The sequence below is a fragment of the Cloeon dipterum genome, chromosome 3 (genome assembly GCF_949628265.1).
Source record: "Cloeon dipterum chromosome 3, ieCloDipt1.1, whole genome shotgun sequence".
Taxonomy (NCBI): Eukaryota; Metazoa; Arthropoda; class Insecta; order Ephemeroptera; family Baetidae; genus Cloeon; species Cloeon dipterum.
In genome coordinates, this window is record NC_088788.1 from 36146198 (window position 1) to 36165636 (window position 19439).

Below are 19439 nucleotides of genomic sequence, written 5' to 3' on the forward strand. Positions count from 1 at the left end.
TAATTTTGCGGCTTCACTCGCCAATCCAACTTTCTGTGAGATTGGATAAATCTTGGGCAACGAATCGTGATATGCGCTCGAAAGGCACTTGTTCAATTATTGAGAATACGCGAAATTGCATCAAGTGTCCGAAAAGCTGGGAATATAATCATTACGAAATCAACAAAGCTGCCGATTTTGAAAACTTTCGCCTAACTTCTGACCTTTGATTTGCATTTTAACGAGTTCTCAGCACCATCTTCGCGCTGACAGTGTGTAACATGAGACCCAGCTAGGCGTTATATATTTTTGAACCAACTAGAGAGTGAGTGGAACGTGTGTCTGTCACCCTGGGGCCAGGTTTTGCGCCGCCTGCTCGGTGTCGGCGGCGGCAGCGGCGGCGGTGTGGACGGACGCCGTGGGTCGGACGCGGGAGCAGGCCACACTTTTAGCGGCCATCGCCTCTCCAATACTTGCTGCTCCACCAGCGAGCGCGGCGCATTATAATTTCTCGGAAGAGCATTCGGCTGCATGGTGTTGCGCCGTTCGCACTCGCATAAAGCACGATCACACTTTCCTTCTCGACGACACCGCCATGGCTCCTCAGATGGTGAAGGGCTCTGCGATTATCCTTGTGAGTATTGATTTTATTCTTTTAATTACCCTCGTTTTAATACATCGATGACGTGTTAATTTCGTAAGATGTTGTTACATTGTTGTGCTAATGAAAATCTGTCCAGCGTTTTGAATTAAATCTTCACGAGTGTAAAAAAATTAGGCTAAATCTTCATCTTACTCGAGGTTAATTATAATTCACTCATTTTCCAATAAGAATTGCCACCCAGATTTTCAAGAGTGTGTTAAATTCAACAATTGAGGCTGTGAAGCAAGGCCACCAATTGATCCGATCTGACAGAAAATCTCATTTCTTTTATTTCAATTTAACAAGGGCCTTCGAAGGTTTGAAAGTGATTTATTTTTGAACGTTCTTAACGCACCGAGCAAACGATTCGGCGTACGCTCTCGCTCTCCCTTCAGGCCAGAGGGCAATTAAAGCACCTGCTGCTGCAGCTACTATATAAATGGGCTAAAATTTGAGCACACGAGACGCCGTTTCAAGGCCATTTTTGTTATTGTTTAGCCTTAATACGCATGTACCCCCGCGGAGCGCCTTTTACCGCACATTTGTACTCTTTGCAGTGCAAGGTCGGTGGTCAGTGAAGCAGAGCGGTAAACGTTGCGATCGTCAAGACAGATTCTAGTCTTGGGAATCACGACTGCACCTAATTAACCCTGTGGGAAGAGTGCAAGCTGGCGTGAAAATGAGCGATGACGATCCTTTTGCATGGGAACCTGCACCGGGGTCGCAGTGAATGCTGCAGAGAAGTTTGGATTGAAGTTGGAAATGAAAGGGAAAAATAAAAATTGGAAAAGCTAATATTATCATAGGTTGCCGTTCAAAATCAGCTCCTACTGTATTTCACAATTTAGGGAATTTTTATTCAATACTCGCATGCCATAGGACAGATCGCAAAGATTTGGGTAAAAATAAGGCAAAAAAATCATTTATTTTTAGAGAAATTTGGCCAAATCTGATTTTTACTGTTTTTTGGCTCTTATTGCTAAATTTCATAAAGAAATAAACTCAATAAACTTTACTTGCTACAAAAAATGCAAAATGATCTTAATTGTTGGTCAGCTATTAAGCTCTATACTTTATATCGATTGGAATCTTATTGGAATGGGAAATCACGACGTACGAAATTAATGATCTGCCGTCTGCAGCGCACACGCCAGTTGTTGGCACAGAAGTAAAAGCAACACAAATCGATGGTTTCCTCGCTCGCTCTTCAAATAAATTAATGTGTTCAATGCAGCTTACAAAATATAATGCACGCTTGTTTCACTCGCGAACGTTCATAATGCTCACACGACCAGCTTTCCCGCATTAACTGCCCCCACACACGCAAAAAAATGACGAAAATTAGACGGCGCACCGGTCTGCACCGGTCGGAACTGAACATTCACGACGCAGAGCAGCAGCAGGCGTGCCGAAATAAGCAGATTGTTCAATACACACATTTGTACATTGTCTCTGACAATTTCTCCACCGAGCCAGTAGAACCAGTTGAGTTTTCCCTAACGTGTTGCATATGTGTGACAAGGAAACGCACTCTCGGCGCAACCCCAAATACGCCAAAGGGCAGAAGTAAATCAAACGAAAATAAAAAAATAGGCGGGAAAGTGAGCGGTGTAGTGCAGCAATAATGCACTTGTTTTACTGCCGGGCGTGCGAGTAACGCGCGCACTTTTACAAATAATTGCACTCGTTCAAATCGCAGCTCGCGGCCATCCTGGCCTGCAGTGTTGAGGCCGTGCGGGTCGGCGACGCCAGCGCCAACCAGAGGCCGCTCTTCCTGTCGGCCCCTGAGCCCAGGCTGCATTACTTCAACTCCCTGGCGTCCCCCGAGGCGGCCCCGGCGCCCGTCTCCGAGCAGCCCGAGCCCGAGAACCCCGTCACCCCGCGGCTGCCCACGGAGCTGGGCGTGCAGCTGGAGAACGTGATCAACTCGCTGCGCTACCGCTACCCCGACCCAACCACCACCCCCCGTCCCGGCACCTTCAGGGCGTCGGTGTACGTGCCCCCCGGCCTGCCGAGCGCCTTCTCCCGCCAGCCGCCGCAGCCCCAGGGCAGCGACGTGCCCCTGTTCACCGCCCCTGACGGCACCCTCATTCCGGGAATTTCCGACATCGACCGCGCCGTGGCCTCCAACCGGCTGCAGCAGGAACAAGCCCGCAGGGACCAGAATGACGCGATCCAGGCCGAGGTACTTTCAGTTTTTTTTCTGCTGTCCTATCTGTAATGAGATCGTTTTCATCATTGCCTTTCATGCAAATTTATCTCTGCTTGCGAAAATGCCTTCCTTTCAAAGCGCGAGGATTTTTTTTCTAGTGGAAACGATAAAATCAATTATATTATGCTCCAGGAGATGCATTGTTCAAGTAACTGGAAGTGGATTTATTGTTTTTGGTCAAGCAGACATTTTTCATTCATTGTTGCTGCAATAATGCTAGCTTTGTTTGAACGTTCCGAATAAAGAAGCTCGGACGAGAAATAGAAATGCGAAAGCCGGGATGCAGTCAAGCGTTTTATGCCGTTTCCTAACTATTAAACAGCGCCTGATCGCAAGCCATATCATTGAAATCTTTCAATTAGATGCACGCTGCAGGACTGATTGAACGGTTCCAATTTATTTCGCTTACAGCATGTGCCTGAAATATTTCCACCGAGCACAAAATCGATTAGGATTAGAATTATCATTTTCTTCCTTGAAAAGTACGAGTTAGAGGTGTCTCAGCCGCGAGATTAAAGGCGGCGGCTGGCCATTTTCACTGGCGGCTGGTGGCTGGCGCGGCTGAAAATATTTTAAACGTGAAGGTTGATAGTGATTAATGGTCCGAAGGGCCGTAAGGCCTCTATGTATGTTTTCTCCTGCACACTTTTTAATTTTTTACCCTCTTTCACCGGTGGCTGGCGGCTGCCAAAATTTGCCGGCTGGCGCGGCTGGCTGAGACCTCTAGAGCAAGTGTTTCGATTATTTTACCAACTGAATATTTTTTTTTGTTTTTTGAAAACAACCTCGAGTGGTCGCACTTTTCAAATATTGAATATTTCTCGTTAGGTATTGCGACGTGTGCAGCAGGAAGCCCTTGAGGTCATCAGGGAGTCGGTCAGTCTGATCACCACCAACCCTGGCGCCCGTCGCAGACCCAACACCGTGATCCGCCCCCAGCAACTGATGCAAAGCCCTGGACAAACGCAAACCGTCTTCCAGCAGCAGCAGCAGCAACCGTCGTTCCAATTCCTCCAGCAGTTCCCGGTCGCCCAGCCTCAGCAGGGTTTCGTTCCTAGCCCACCCACCCCTCCCACTCCGCCTACCCCTCCTTCTCCTCCCGAGGTGCCTCAGGTTCCTCAAGTTCCTCAAGTTCCACAGGTGCCACAGGTGCCACAAATTCCGCAGATTCCTCAGCTCCCTCAGCTCCCGTCTCTTCCTTTCCAGCCCGTTCCCGCCTTCCCCGCGGCGCCCGCTTACCCCTCCTTTCCCCTGACTTCCGACCAACAACCGCTCTTCCAGCAGCAGGCCTCAACCTTGGTCCACGCGGCAAACCCTCCCATCACCGGAGTTTCGTACTCCAATACCTACCACGTGAGAAAATACATAATTGACTCGTTAACCCTGAATATTTGTTGCTAAACGGTTGCACTCTTAATAGGCTAATGGCGCCGGCCGGTTTGACTGGGCGTTTCGCAATTAATAGAGATGTCAAACGTTTTATGCTCTTTGACTACTTTCACGAAAAAAATGCGCAACCCATCACCATCAGAAGAATATCTTAAAAACGATCTTTCCATTGTTTGGTGACAGACGTGCAAGGTGAAATTGATCATTTCCTTTGTGCGGAACCACAGTTCGCACACCTCTGCCTCTATCTCGTGATCGCAACAGCGCAGAGGTGTAGCCGCGAGAAGCACACTTCACCTATTACACAAGACGCCTGCAGCAAACTAAAACGAGTTCACCGGTTATGAAGTTCAAAGCGAGCAGCTTTTTATTAAGTGCATTAGCTCAAAATATATGATTGACCGCCGTTCTAAAGACATGCTTTTTTATAACTTGTCAGTGATCTGCACTTTTGAAAGTAGAAATTTCTTAAGAACAACTTGTCCACAATCGATATCATGCACACCGTGTATTTTCGTGATTTATTCTATTCTTCGATCCCTATCATTTGAAAACGGCGTTTCCGGCTCATTCAAATCGCACCTTTCGAATCTGCATCGCACGATATTAATTCATTTGTGTTTCCATTTTAGGTTTCCATGAAGAGGCCTCAAATCCTGTGATCTAGATCATCACCTCAATCATCGCGCAGCATCCTATGATTAACCGCATCTTTTCACTCGCACGCATTTTGCAAGGTCGCGCTCATTTCCATTAACCCATCCACACATTTGTAATTATCGTCATTACCAATAATCCTTGAGACGCAAGCTTGTTTTGTAGTTTGTAAATCTCGTTATGTATAAAAAATGCGCGCTCAGCTAAATCTAGAGAAAGGTGTTTCATTTATACGAACGCACTCCTCACTTGCATCTCAATCAATATAATGTCTCTCTCTGACTGTCAGCAGACGATAGCTGGAAGCAATTAAAAAATTTCAGTCGTGCTCTAGTCAAGATGCCGAGCATGACTTTTTCATTCAATCGCGCAACACTTCTTATTTACTAGAGCACTTTTATATTACATGTGTTTAAAACTAGGTCTCTGCATTATGACGACGCGCTGCAATAATCCTCACGAATAATAACTATGCGAGTGGGCGAATCAACGCAATTAATTTGAAAACCATAACTTCTGGTTTTCACTCTCGCGCGGTATTTTTCGAGCGAAAAAGCTTTTATTACATCAAATCGGGAAGCAAGAAACTTATTTTGAACCAGTTTACGGAGCGGCCCATTTATTGCTGCGCGTAAATTGTAACAATGGATCGAGGAAAGTCGTGACCACAACACAGTCAATCGGAGAGCAACACGGTTATGCAATTTTTGCAGCAACTCTCAAAGTTTATTGATCTCACCGAGTAATTTGCTTTGCAGCTCCTGAGAATTCACATGCTACCCGATTTCAAGGATTCAAATCACGGGATGAGAGGACAGAAATCTGTCCTGCGAGAGACGACTTCCTGTGATCTTGGATTCGACATGCTTTCGGGCAGTGGCGCAAATCAAGGATTTTATTTTTTACTAGAACTAAGTTAGTGGTTGTTTTCTAGTGCTATTTTTGGGTCAGACAACGATTGCTTCCATTCTCATTCAATTGCTGCAATGAAATTCAAGGCAATGCCATTATTTTTCAGCTGCTAAGAGGAATGTGCTCTCTGACATTTCGCTTCATTGAATGTATAGCGGCGCGAGAGAACAATGAGCAGATTGAGCAAACTGACATGGGTGGATCAGAGGTGCAAATTGTCGAACATCTGATAAGCCGCCAATTGCACTGCCAAAACACTACAATACAGCAGTGACAAAAATTATGCAATTTTTTATTGAAAGATTATTTTAATCCAAGGTTGATATAATTACGCGGTTTAAAGTTGTTCATTGAAATTTTGAAATCCTGACGAGTGAACAACATGAATAGCGTGTTGCATGATCGAAACACTAAACTTTCAGAGTCTAATTAAATTATAATAAAAATGTTCGCGAAATGTTTAATCATATTCGTAATTCTTAAATTGACCTTAACATTTTTTGCCCGAAAGTCTTGTCCTACACTACTCTAAAAGCGCTCATCTTCTTAATTATTATGTCAAATCAATACTCTGCAAAATAGAACGTTACTTTCACGCGGCGGTCAGCGAACGTCATCGAATCCTGTGGGTGCTGGAGCTGCTCTTTGATTCGGCCGGTGCGATAATGCAGAAGGTCTCGTGCATCCAATAGTAGTTGTTGCAACAACAAATGCTCCTTTGAACGAAGGAGAGATGCTTTGCTATATGGTTTCATCGCGTGCAACGGACGAAAATAGTGGGAGGTATGAGCACAACTCAATCTGCGTGCCCTGGCTGCTCTTCTCATTGTATTGCATCTTCGCGGTGGGTGCATCAGCAAGAAGTGGACCTCTCTGCTCGCGGACTAGGCTTATTTCGGTCACTTGGCGAACACTCAAAGGATTTCAAACTTGTTCAAGATGAGCAGATACAAGGTTTGCATTGCTTTTTTACCGCCGGCATGTCAGTTTTGGATGAAGGTGTAACTTTTTGGATTTAAAATTATTTCTAGTTCAAAATTTTCTATTATTTTTATTTATTTGTTGGCTGCAACTCTTTTTATTTGGACTAAATAGTTTTTTTGGATTTTGATAGCTGGCCCTGGCTGTCTTTGGTTTATAGACGTGTGAGAAGAACGTGGAAGTTAGTAGAAAAAAACGTTAAAATAGCTGCATGAACTGTAAAAATAATTTTAACAGTGATTTATAATATTAATTTTAGCTGCAATGAAAAATTAATTTGCGTGATCACCCATTAATTATGTCATATCATTTGGAGAACTGAAACATTGTTCAGGCCTCGGTAAAGAGTTAAAATTAACGCTGTTGCAGTTGCTGATTTCCATGGGCTCATCAAGTTTTGATAGCAATTTCTAGCTAAAGACTGTCTCTCGTCGAGGTTATCAGATCATGTCAGGCATACAAAGAGCGTGCGTGTTAGCTGAAACGATCGCGAAACATGTTGACTCGCACAAGTCTCAATTGCACATGCACGTCTCTTTGTGCGAAAGGAGGCTAGACACGCTAGATAAATTCACCCTTATTTGGTTCCACAACCTGAACCGTAGGTGCTCTATTGTCTCAACTTATATTCATAGATCAAAATAAAGCTTAATAGAATATTTGCGATAGTTCCTTTTACCGTTACAATAACTTAGAAAGAAGCTAAAAATTTCCCAGGTTGTTGATTAGATTTGTGAGAAAATCTACTCAAATGTTTGCATGCATTGTCTCCCTACTGTAAAACCATGATTTATTTCACAATTTAGGCAATTTTTCCTCAAAATTCGCACACTGTTGGATAGATGGCAACGAAAGGGATTGAAATCAAGCGAAAAAATCTATAAATTTAGCAAATTATGAAATTTAACTTTTCCTCGGTCCTGTTTTCATTATTACACAAATACATAATTAACTTATTGAACTACTTTCCAAAGCTAACAATGCAAAATTTTCTTAATTGTTAGCCTGTAAAGCTCTACTTTAACAAGAGCAATTTTTGGAACACAACAAACAAAACCTTGGCCGCGAGTTCAGCGTTTATTAGACACGCATGACTTATATGGAATCGAATCGTAATAATAAGCACGCAGCAGCGATGCTTAAGTCACGATTCTTCACAGAAATGATGCAAAATTGAATCACCGAAATTGGGTAAAAGTTGGAACAGGATCTTGGATGAGAAAATTAGAGTATTATTCGTGTCTAGACCGGATCTCGAGTTGGTTCATCCAGGAAGAGTGCGGAAATTAATTGGTTTACGCTGCAGCTCAGCCTCGCCAAGCATAAAAAACGCTCTTCATTCACGCGACTTTTGCTTTCGCCGTCATGTATATAATTAAAGTGGGTCTCTGTACTCAAAACAAAAACAACAGCCACTCACTTTTGACATTTGAATTTGCAGCTTGGTAAACTTTAGCAGCTTGCTCTTTCACACTGCAGCCACTCGTGTCTCGAATATCTTATGCGCTCCCTGCTCATTCAGTTTATTCATTCCAGGTTTTGTTTGCGTCGCTATTGCTACTGCACTTCTTTCATTTTGGATCGACTGTCGACTTCAGGGGCCTGGCTCCCACGAGCAACAGTAAGGTATGAAGCTTAAATAAAAATATAGTAAAAAAATTACTGATAAACCATCAATGGAATTTTAAAAATTAACTTTATTTTTGATTAAATGGAATAAAGAGCGGAAATAAAATAAATTACTGCAAAACTTGCTCTAAAAAGAGGATGCGTATTTTAATCTTTGAATCTCAAAATTCTGGAAAATCCTTGTTGCCAAAGCATGAACTCGCCCCTTTTAGGATTCAGTTGAAGCCAAAATTGAGCCACCGTAATTTTTTTTAAAGTTGGCAAGCTTTTCAAATGGCGAGAACTGTTTTCCTTCCTTGAAATCTGATTTAATTTCACAGCAAAGGTTTCAGGACAGATCTCGACGAGAGGAATCGAAATTTGCCAAGAAAATGTGCTCAAACGCTGGAAATTTAGGAGAAAATTTGAATTTTTACTTGAAGCAAGGTCAATTTTTGGTTATTGCAAATTGAAGAACAATTTGTTTATTGATAAACTGCTTATTGCATCCAATATTGATTGAATTTTTTTGCAATTGGATGTATGTAATTAGGTACAATTTATTGTGATGAGTTATGTGCATGCCAAAATTCAAATAAAGATTAATATTATTATAATTAAAATAATTTTAAACTGTCGCCCTGTATAAATCCACTTGAAGTCGCCAATAATAATTGTGCAACACCTTCCTAAAAATTCTTCCTGCAAGACATAATGTTCCGTGTGCGAACTATTAAAACTCTTTCAGTTTTCACGGCTGCTTGTTATTCTGCATCGTCACCTGTGACATTTCCTTTTTCTTGGCAAGTGGCGTGTCTTTGTAAACTGCTGCAAAACTAGTATATGGCCTCGGCACTGTTATCGTCGCAACGTACGGTGCCCCATATAAAGGGTTAAAAGGACCTCCATTGTCTGAGGCAACCTCCAAGATTGCAAATTATTTAAAAGGTGCAATGGACCGTTTAGTTTCGAAGGGCAGACGAAAAGGCAGAGTCATGACAAATTTGCAAATGGTTGACTGATTCATATGCAACCTGCGTCTCTCTCATCTGCACACGGTTGTATAAGTCTGCCCCTTTTTTAAAGTAGATCGACAAAAGCGGCGAAAATTGAAAATTATTTGAATTGTTGGGTGCAACAAGCAGTTTGTTGTTCTACAATTTGCAATGATAAAAAATGTACACCACTTGAGCACATTTTCTTGGCAGATTTCGATTCCTCTCGTTGAGGATCTGTTCAAAAGCGTATGAAACCTTTTAGGAAAACTCTTTGTTGTGAAATAAAATAGAAATTCAAATAAGGAGACAGTCGTCACCATTTTGCAGCCAATTTTCTCAAATACTTAAGTCAATTTTGGCTTCAACTTAATTATGAGGGATCAGTTCATGCATTGACAACAAGCATTTTCCAGGATTTTGTGGTATCTTTAAGTATATTAAAAGATCAATTTTAATCATTTTGTAGGTTATAGGAGAATACATGTATCGGCATGCGACGGACGATTGGGAAAGAAGCGGCAACATCGCCGACAAGTGGGAGGAGCGCAAGAACGGGGTGGTTCGCGGCCAGTACGCCCTGCTGCAGCCGGACGGCCAAATCCGCACGGTCGACTACGTTGTGCACGAGCCAGGGAAGGGCAAGGGTGGTTTCAAGGTGGTCGTGCGCTACTGGCCTGGACCGCAGCTGCTCATGAGCTCGATGACCCTCAGCGAGACGCTCGTTAATCACCCCCAGCCTGCGATCAACAACTTTGCACTTTATGGTGAATATATTTAGAGGAAATTGTGTCAATATTTTCTTTGGCTTTTAATTTCTGAATTATTTCAATATTGATGCAGCCAATTACAATTTCACGAAAAACAGTGTCTAATATGATTTGAAAGTTTAATAAAACAATCCCAATTTCAGGGAAAGCGATTGACGATGATCAGTCTGAAAGGTTGCGGCGATCATTGAAAATGTTTGCGCCACTAAGATCGGAAATGGAAGAGTTCAAGCGTTTCACCAGCACGCCCCACGAAGAAGACGTTGCTCATGTCAAGTCGAGGAAAAACGCAAGAGTGGCCATCATCAGATAATATACATTAGATTCTAGCTTTTGATAATTTAAAAAAAAATCAAATCTCCTGGTCCAACTGCTTAAACAATGCCTTTTTGCATAGATTTTATTATTTTGCATTTATAGAAAACTTTGAAACGCTTATTTTTTGTAACATATATGAAAATCGAATAGAGTATTTTGAACCAGAAACTGTTTATCTTAAAAAATATTTTACAATTTTCAAAGCAAGCATATGAGAACTAATCTGAGATTGGTCTCTCAGGAGATTCGCAATTTAATAATTACCACTATTGTTATCAGTTAAGCTGTGAGTATTTCTGATCGTTTGTTGACACGACAAATATTTATTGAAGCATTTTAAAGTGTGTCCGTCCATGTATATTATGTGGTAAATTTGCATAGATGTAAACTGAAGTTTCATTAAATAACATATTACTGAATCTCTATCAATGATCTTTTAGTTACCTCATAAAAGAGAAAATTCATTCTTTGCCTATTGCAATGACTCACATTTTCACAGAATGAGAAAATCAGACAAAAATGTGTGTTGAATCAAGTTTTCTTCATAATAACTAGACCAAATTATATCCATAAAGTTCTTTTGTATTTTTAAACATTTTTCAACTTCAAATCTCGGGTTCTAACCATCAGAATTGCAAAATCTGCACACCGTTATACTCGTCTCGAAGTGTATAGATTTGCTCACCTTCTACCCACAAATTGCCTAAAAAACTTAAAATGAGTAGCTTGTAATTCTTATCTATTTTATTTAAATATTTGCTGTTTCAATTTGGTAATTAGGTATAGGAAGATAATTTAGAGTGAGTTTTGGTTGAGAGATGGTTAAAAAATATTCAGCCCTCAGTAGTGCATTTTTGCTATTTACATTTTAACAGGGGGTTGAAAGGAGTGATGTTAAACACGTCCTAAACGATTCAGTTGGTTATAAAAGGTCAAGACGAGTCTAACAGTGGGTAGTTTTTGCAATTCTGATGGTTATTGAACCCGATAATTTGGGTTCAGAATAATTGCAAAACATAAAAAGTCGAAAAATTGTTTTTCGAGTTTTATTGAAGTGGAATTACTCGAAAACTATAAAGAGCACCACTTTGAGAATTGTACCCAAGTCTTCACTCGTCATGGGACCCCTTTTGGGCACATTTTCAAAATTCCAAGATCCTGAGCATAATTATCAGAAATGACCTTTTGACTTTGACCATCAAATTTGGTGTTAGTTCGATTGGGTTTGGCTAGAGGAAAGCAAAAGCACGCTTTTTTCATTTTTGTACCACAAGGAGTTGAGATAATGAGGACGCAAAACTTTCCAAAATGCCTGTATAACCAGAAAAAAATAATATTTCCTGGTGCAAAGTTCGTTGAGCTTTTGCTTATTTTGTCTTCCGACCCGTGCCATTTTTTCTGCCTCTTAAAATCCTTTGCATAAAAGATTTTTGCAAACTTGATGCTAGAGCCATGCAACGGCGACTGGAAGAACTGGAAGAGCGAGACAAACGCCTGGCGAGTAGGCAGCCGGTGGTGCTGGCAGTTGGCAGGTAGGTGAGTTCAATGCCAGTCACGCTCGCTTTCACTCTCGCTAGTCGCTCGCTACCGACGCGAGCGTGACTGGAAGGTAGACTCCCCGCGAAGCATCCGTTGACCCAATGAACCACTTCTCGCCTCGATTTTGCCAGCTCATTTGCCCGACGTGTGCGTCTAATTGCATAATGAATCGCGTCTGCATTAATTAATTTCAGATAGGCAGTTTAAGGGCAGCTCGAGGCGGTCGCAATTACTCGGCACTTCACGCGGCCAATTCATCAATCAAGTGCTTAATGGCAGATCAAAAGGAAACAAACCTCTGGCTCTCATTGTTTGTAAAAAGGATAGTTTTAATTTCGGTAAGGTAAATTATTTGCCGACTGAGAGTGTGGGCCATTACGAAACACGACATGCAATACACGTTCGTGTCGACTTTTATTGCGATTTTAAAAATTCGTATAATGTTCGTGGGCTGAAATTACATTTTACTCGTTATCTGGTCAATCGAGTTAGTTGCTCAAGGTTTTTTGCTTTTATGATGAATTTCGTATATTTTATCTGGTGCATATTATGGGATTCAGATTTCTGGGTCGCGTCGTAAAATAAAAGGTGAGACACAACAACCCATTAAAATGTTGAGAAAACTGAATGTTCCCTTCATCCAACAAGCGATGATTACGATCTTTCTGGAAAATAATATTTTTAAATTACAGCCCCAATTCGCGTTTAATATTGAAGATGAGGAAAAGTTAGAAAATGCACAGTTCAAGTGAGCCCACAATAATTCTTATAGACAGAGTTATTGCAAGTGGACAATCAACGTAACTTTCTTTCATAAAGCCAATTGCGATCGCTTATTAAAGGGATAAGATCAAGAGCCATAAATCAGAGCAGCCGGATGAATGGCTGCGTGGAGCGAGCAGGTGGCTGTTTTCTTCGAGAATTTGGTCGGCGCTGCTGAGGAAGCACTACGTTCCTTGAACCCGCGTCGCTTCATTTCAAAACATTAATATACGCGCAAAAATGTGTTGCAGCGCTTCCTTACAATAATTTTAGGAAGGAAGTTGGTGTCGTATCATGTGGGAATTGCTTTTAAATTGTTTTGTAGCCGAGATCGCATAAAACACTAACTAATTGCGATAGAGGAAAGTGAAATCTCTCGGTCTGCGCGGAGACCTGACTGAGAAAACAGCATAATATATATTCATGTACGGCGGGGATCAAATTTTAGTTTGTCAAGTTTGTCGTCGGACAGGAAGGAATCAAAACAGCGCACTCACTTTGGGACAACCAACTGCCTCACCGCAAATGCATTTTTTGTTTTCAGCTGGTTCAAATACATTTGTTTTGACACGTTCAACCTAATGAGAATGGTGGTTTAGCTTGTACTGTGGTCGCCGTGTATATAGCTTGAAACCCCAAATAATTTGAAACCTCTGAAAATTTTTAACTTAAAATCAGCTAAACTATTAATTTCTCTTTTGGTGTTGATAAATTATTTTTGATGCAACGATTAAGTTTGTCACCTAATTAATTTGTTCGTGACATAACACGAAAATTGCAGCAAGCACGTCTGATGCTGGAAAATTGTTATGGTTTGATTCTCGGCGGCCTTCTGAACAGGATCAGTTCGTATTTTGCTTCTTGAAATTAAAAGACGTACGTGTTATAAAGATAATTGGCTACATTTTATAAAACATATTGCAAGTAAGTGACACATTCTCTCAAGGCTTAACAATTTTCTGCATTCTGAAACATGCTCGCAATAATATTAATTCTTGTTCGCACTCACTCAAAACGTATGTGTATGTGTCATGTTTTAAACATATATGTTTTGCAGAACAAGTGGAGCAGCATTTCTGTCAAATTACGTGATACAAGACTTAAATTCTCAGAAGTAAAAAGGCTGAATTAAACTATACAAAGATACCCCTAATTTAGCATATCAAAGCTTTTGACCATAGCAATAAAGCAAATTGCAGTTCGATTAATCTCGTAGGTTGCGGCAAGGAGATTTCTATATATATACTTACGCGCTTTTAGACATGAAAAGTGTTTCGACGTAAGTCATAAAGAGGCCGGCGAAGAAATAACAAAGTGCGCGCACGTTGGAGTCATTATGCAAACATCTAATTTATATCGAGAACCGCAGAGTGTAATGTGGAAAGCGCGCGGCTGGCGATGCCCCGCGAGCGAGTGTAACTTCAGCAGCCCTCGCGCACATTCATACACATCCTCGCAATAAAAGTGTGACCGCATGCATCATTTCCGCGGAGTAATGACTTAAGCGCGAGGTGTCAGCAACCAAATATGCTAATTAATAGCTCTTCAAGCCGCGACGGCCAGCTGCAATGTCCGGCAGAGTGCATGACTTCTCGTTGTTCGTTTATGGAAAGTGTGAAGTGTCACTTTTCATTCCGCAAAGCGTGGATCTTTTAATTAATTATAACGGTGTTAAAACACGTGTTTCTTCACAGAGGAATGCTATGCACACATGTGTATTATTTGTTTTAGTCTGCATCACCAGAGATAGAGTGGAAATTGATGTCAATTATAGGATGATGTCCTATATATAGGAAAAGTTAGGGTTTCTTTCTCTCAAGATGCGGTGAATTGAGAACATAATTTGGAAATTAAAACATCCTGTTTAAAAATTGTTGATTGATTTAAAGAGGATTGATACTGCAAAATGCTGGAAAATGCTTGTTGCCAGTGCATGAACTGATTCCTCAGGATTCAGTTGAGACCAAATTTGACTTAAGTAAATTAGCGCATGCTTTTAAAATTTTGAGGACTGTCTCCTTACTTGAAATCTTATTAAAAGTTTCCCTGAAAGGTTTCACACGCTGTTGGATAGATCTCGACGAGGAGGAATCGAAATCTGCCAAGAAAATGTGGTCAAGCGCTGTAAATGTTTGTAGAAAATGTGAAAAAAATGAATTTTTACTTTAGCAAGCTCCTTTTTTGATTAGAACAAATTGTTTATCGATCTACTGCTAATTCCGTCTAAAAATTCAAATAATTTTCAAGTGTCATCATGTTGATCCACTTTAATTTGTCACAAGAAATATTAAAAAAATTAAACAACGCTCTAAAGTGACATAAATACCTAATTGGCAATTTGGCAATATTCCATTGCTCTTAATTCACCTTTTACTTTTGTCCGTTATGAAATAAATAGGGTCACTAATAAAGCTCAGAGTGTCTTTCGTGTCGTTGAAGTGGTTTCGTGACATAAACTTCTTTTGGGAGTAGATAGATGGTTCTTGTTCTCTCATAGTGGTAAAAGCAAATAAATGTCGCATTTGTCTCTTTCTTCAGCTTAACCTCTCACGCAGGTCGAATTTGATCACAATTTATTGATTCATCATTAAAACGGAACTGTTAAACGTTTCATTCACAAATAAAAGAGAAACGATCGTAAAATCATGTTTCCTCAAACATAAAAATAATTTTTTACTGGCGAAGCGATCAAGATGAGCCAACTCGATCAGGAAGATCGGCGCGAGCACGCATTTATATTTCGCCAGAGCAAATATTTTAACCTGGTTTAATTGCCTCGCTGAATTTCTCGCCGTCCACTGCTCACTCACCTGGCGGGTCATCAACGTTTTGATCCGGAATGAGCCTGAGCTTGAGCAATGAAAAAAGAGCAGATCGCAGACTGGTTCTGTATGCAGCGTGCATTAAACATCACAGCATCCCATATAACCATTTATACATTGCGTCATGCAGCTATTACTGAAACATAAAAATCAGTTCCAGCAACGTGTCTGTTTCATCTCGTTCAGAGCAGACCTTTACAGGTCAACAATCAATAAAATTTTGCATTGTTGACTGAAGCAAGTAGTTCATTTGTGAAAATAAGTACATACATAACTGTTTATCTCTAAAGTCAGGACCGAGGAACAGTTAAATTTCAAATTCTCGATTTTGTTGCTCGACTTTTATCCAATAGTTGGCGAATTTTGAGATAAAATTCCCTAAATTTGGAAATAATCGTGATTTTACAGGAGGGAGACAGTGCAAAATTTTGAACCGATTTTCTCAAAACTTTAAACGGGAACTTGAGACATTTTTAGAGAGTAAAAAGGATTTTTCACAAATTTACTTTAAAAATATGTAAATCGTGTTACAAATACCTACTGTTTTGATCTAATTAATTTTCTTTCTTTTCACAACAATGAGAAAGAGAGAAAAACACAACTTTTCTTTATGCAGTTAAGAAGACAATGAAAACATTTCACTTAATACAAGTTCCTGCACGGTGGAGCCAATTACAACCTACAAATAGCTTTTTGTCTTATTGCTGGCCCCTTCGAGCAGCTTTACATTTGCTTCCTCAGCGTGTGCTCCGATCGCAAGAGAAGGTCCAGCTTGTAAAGAAGTGTGTGTGCGCGCCGCGCAGTGTTCAATAGGCCATTATATCCGAGCGCCCATCACGCTATTACGCGATGATGAATAAAAGAAGGCAGCCCGAGAGCACTTTCCGCAGGTTCACTTTTGTTGTTACACATAAAATAATAATTTAAGTAAGTACATGCATGTGTGTGTGTGGCGCTGGAAATGGACAACAAGTGAAAGTCACGTTTTAGAATTACGAGCAAGTCGTTTCGCAATCGAGAAGTGGAGTCGACAGCAGCATGAGTCCGCGCCGGAAGAATCCAGAGCACCGCACGCTCGCCGCCCTGACGCAGACTAATTCCCATGCATTTTTTTCTGGAAAATGTGATTAAAAGATCTAACTAGGAGAATCCAAAAAATATGCGGTGTTTGATAAGAGATGACACTATTTTGTCGGAAATTCAAAATTTCCATAATTTTTTGAAAATAGGTCCGAATTAAAAAAGCTTGACACATTTCTAATCTACTCAGCAAGACGAATCGAACGATATAAAACCCGGAAGTAAATATTGATCTAAAAGAAACTACACAGCGTGCAAAGCAACAATTAAAGGTAAAATTTGTATTCGCTGCGCAGCTCGACTTTTTGCCTAGGCGACGCAATAAATCGAAGCAGGAGCTGCGTGATTCAGCAGGTTCGCCTGAGCTGCCGAAATAAGCGCGGCTTTGGCATTCTTTTGTAAGATTACTGCTCTATTATTCATTCATTACCGCTCTCGCGTTCGCTGTTTATATATGGAGCTTAAATTATAATAACATCCGAGCAACCTCAGCCGCGGCGCCGTGGAATAATGGATTGTGAAATCTTGGCGTGCCTCGCGTTTTGAGGAAAGCTGCCGTTCGTTTTCCGTCAATGCGTATTCTCGAATGCCAATAAAATTCTATTTAATGTCGGTCAAGAGCAACAAAATTATTTGTCGTTTTTTCATATTCCAAGCGCCACACGAGACAGGCAATAAAACGTTTAGGATTTACGACGTGTTGCTAGAAACAAAACACGTTCTCACTTTTTCTAACGGAATAAATAATTTAAATAAATTAATCCTAAGAGTAAGCAAGATTCTTTATCGAACTATGAAGATGTTTTATCTAGTTCAAATTGATTCTATGTTTAACACCCACCTACATAGGACAAAATAAAAATATTCCAATTGAGCCGTTTGAGAAAGTGCAGCACGTGAAATTGGTTTTCATTGCATAAATTGGAGTACCCTCTTTATTGCGAGGCTGTAAACCAGAACTATTATGCATTCCACATGCGATGCCGAGGAACATGAAGATTTAATTATAGATTGCATCCCACTTGAGCGGTGCTTTTTGATGAGATATCTATGTTTGTTTTCTATAACAAGTGCATGCGCATCGTTTACAACGCTAAAGTCACGCATTCTATTTGCATGAGTTTGCATAAAAGAAACGTGTTGAGTTTTGAATAAGTGCACAAAATTAGAAATCTGCGTGTGGCTAAGAGCCAGAATAGGAAAATAAATATAAATCACTCAATTATAGAATTGTAAAATTATAACCGAGTAATTAAAAAAATGTTAAAAATAAGAAAATCATATGGAGTTTTCTTTTTGGAATTGTTCAGAATAAACGAGTTTGTTTAAAATCTCTTTGAACAGTTAAAACGGCTGACGCAACTAACCTTAACTTTCAAATTGAACCAATTATTGCAATTTTAAAAATTCGCCAAAAATTTTAGTTAAGACTGATGAATGGTGTGAATTTCGTCTGATTATCTTGACACTGCCAAAACCACCAAGCAAACCGTTTAAAATTTTAATTGAACACATTATAAAGTATCTTTCTCCTCCAGGAGTGCGGCAAGAACATCAAAGCAACAGATTCTAAATTGAAAGGAGAAATATGTCATATAATTGCTTTATTAATCATTCTCACCTCACAAGCAGGCACGTCACAAAACTGAAATTCGCAACATTGAATAGTTAAGACAGCATTGTTCACGAGTCCAATTTGAATAACAAAGGAGGACCGATTTGCAATAGAACAGTCGCAAAGTTCACAACAGAGATCAATCTAATTTGCATTTTCAATTGTCATTCACGCTTGCACAAAACTCGCTTTTCGCATTCCCCGTTCGTCCAACGCGGAGCGAGTCATAAAACTAAATTTAGGCCCGTATCGCACTCACATCCTTTCTTCCTTATTACCCGAGAGTTGGCCAAAAACAAATCTTCGCGAATTTATTCACACGCTCATGGCGGGAGAAAACGGCGAAATGCAATTAATGAGCTTCTGCAGTCATTCTCGCTCGCTCGCGCGGCGCGCGAGGCGGAAGCAAATCTCCGTCTGGCCCATATTATTTATAATCAAAGGTGACCAGCACGTATATATGCTTATGGCCGCGCGGCGTGCGGCATCTTATTTTTTACACGGCCCGCATGACTGCACACAACAAAGAGAGAAAGAGATGCTGGCTCAGCCTCAAAATGTGCTCGCCTGCCAGCTTGCATAATCAGTTTGCAAAGACGTGCTGCGCGCGGCAATAATTTCGATAAATTGCTTCCACATGAATCCTCGATTCAAACGCTTCTTTTTACCATTGCTCGGCCCTGGGTGTGCGCGAGTAACACAGAGGCGTCGTAAAGGGCACAATCATAAAATTAAACCTTTCTTTAATGCGTGGCGGAATAAAGAACGCCTCCGCTTTGCAAAGAACCTTTCCATCTATTTATAAATATTAGCAATCAGTAAACTGTTATTTTTTTCGTTTTTAAAATAGGAGAAAATGGAAATCTTAGACTAATTAATCGGTGATTTATTTTTACTTGCTAGGAGATGATTGCCTAGATATTATACTTTTGCCGGGAAATTGGCTGGAGGCTCATTAATTTCAATCAATGATTTATTAAACGCAATATGCCTGCAAGACTAAATCTATCATTTATTTATCAATTTTTACATATTTTTTTCTGCTTCTCTAAAAGTCAATTTTTTTTGCTGTACATTTTATAATGTGATATTTTTCACAAGAATCGCCGGAGAAATTACATTTACAATCGTTATGAAACGTTGTATTACTACAGAAA

General features: G+C 40.4%; 2 protein-coding genes across 3 annotated transcripts; both read left to right on the plus strand.

Annotated features, from left to right (window-relative positions):
* Window positions 1-316: 316 nt before the first annotated feature.
* LOC135940195 (uncharacterized) lies at window positions 317-5098 on the plus strand. 2 transcript variants are annotated; one of them, XM_065484991.1, is made up of 4 exons: window positions 317-613; window positions 2322-2807; window positions 3663-4187; window positions 4856-5098. In XM_065484991.1, exons 1-4 carry the CDS (start codon window positions 575-577, stop codon window positions 4883-4885), a joined length of 1080 nt encoding a protein of 359 aa, XP_065341063.1. In that variant the 5' UTR covers window positions 317-574; the 3' UTR covers window positions 4886-5098. The 2 variants fall into 2 exon arrangements, with proteins under 2 accessions (XP_065341063.1, XP_065341064.1); XM_065484992.1 differs by lacking the exon at window positions 4856-5098 and adding an exon at window positions 4255-4327 and having other exon boundaries at window positions 328-613.
* Window positions 5099-5236: 138 nt separating this feature from the next.
* Window positions 5237-10889, plus strand: LOC135940200 (uncharacterized). Its single transcript, XM_065484999.1, has 4 exons — window positions 5237-6746; window positions 8310-8399; window positions 9846-10143; window positions 10290-10889. Exons 1-4 carry the CDS (start codon window positions 6732-6734, stop codon window positions 10457-10459), a joined length of 573 nt encoding a protein of 190 aa, XP_065341071.1. The 5' UTR covers window positions 5237-6731; the 3' UTR covers window positions 10460-10889.
* The last annotated feature ends 8550 nt before the right edge of the window (window positions 10890-19439 follow it).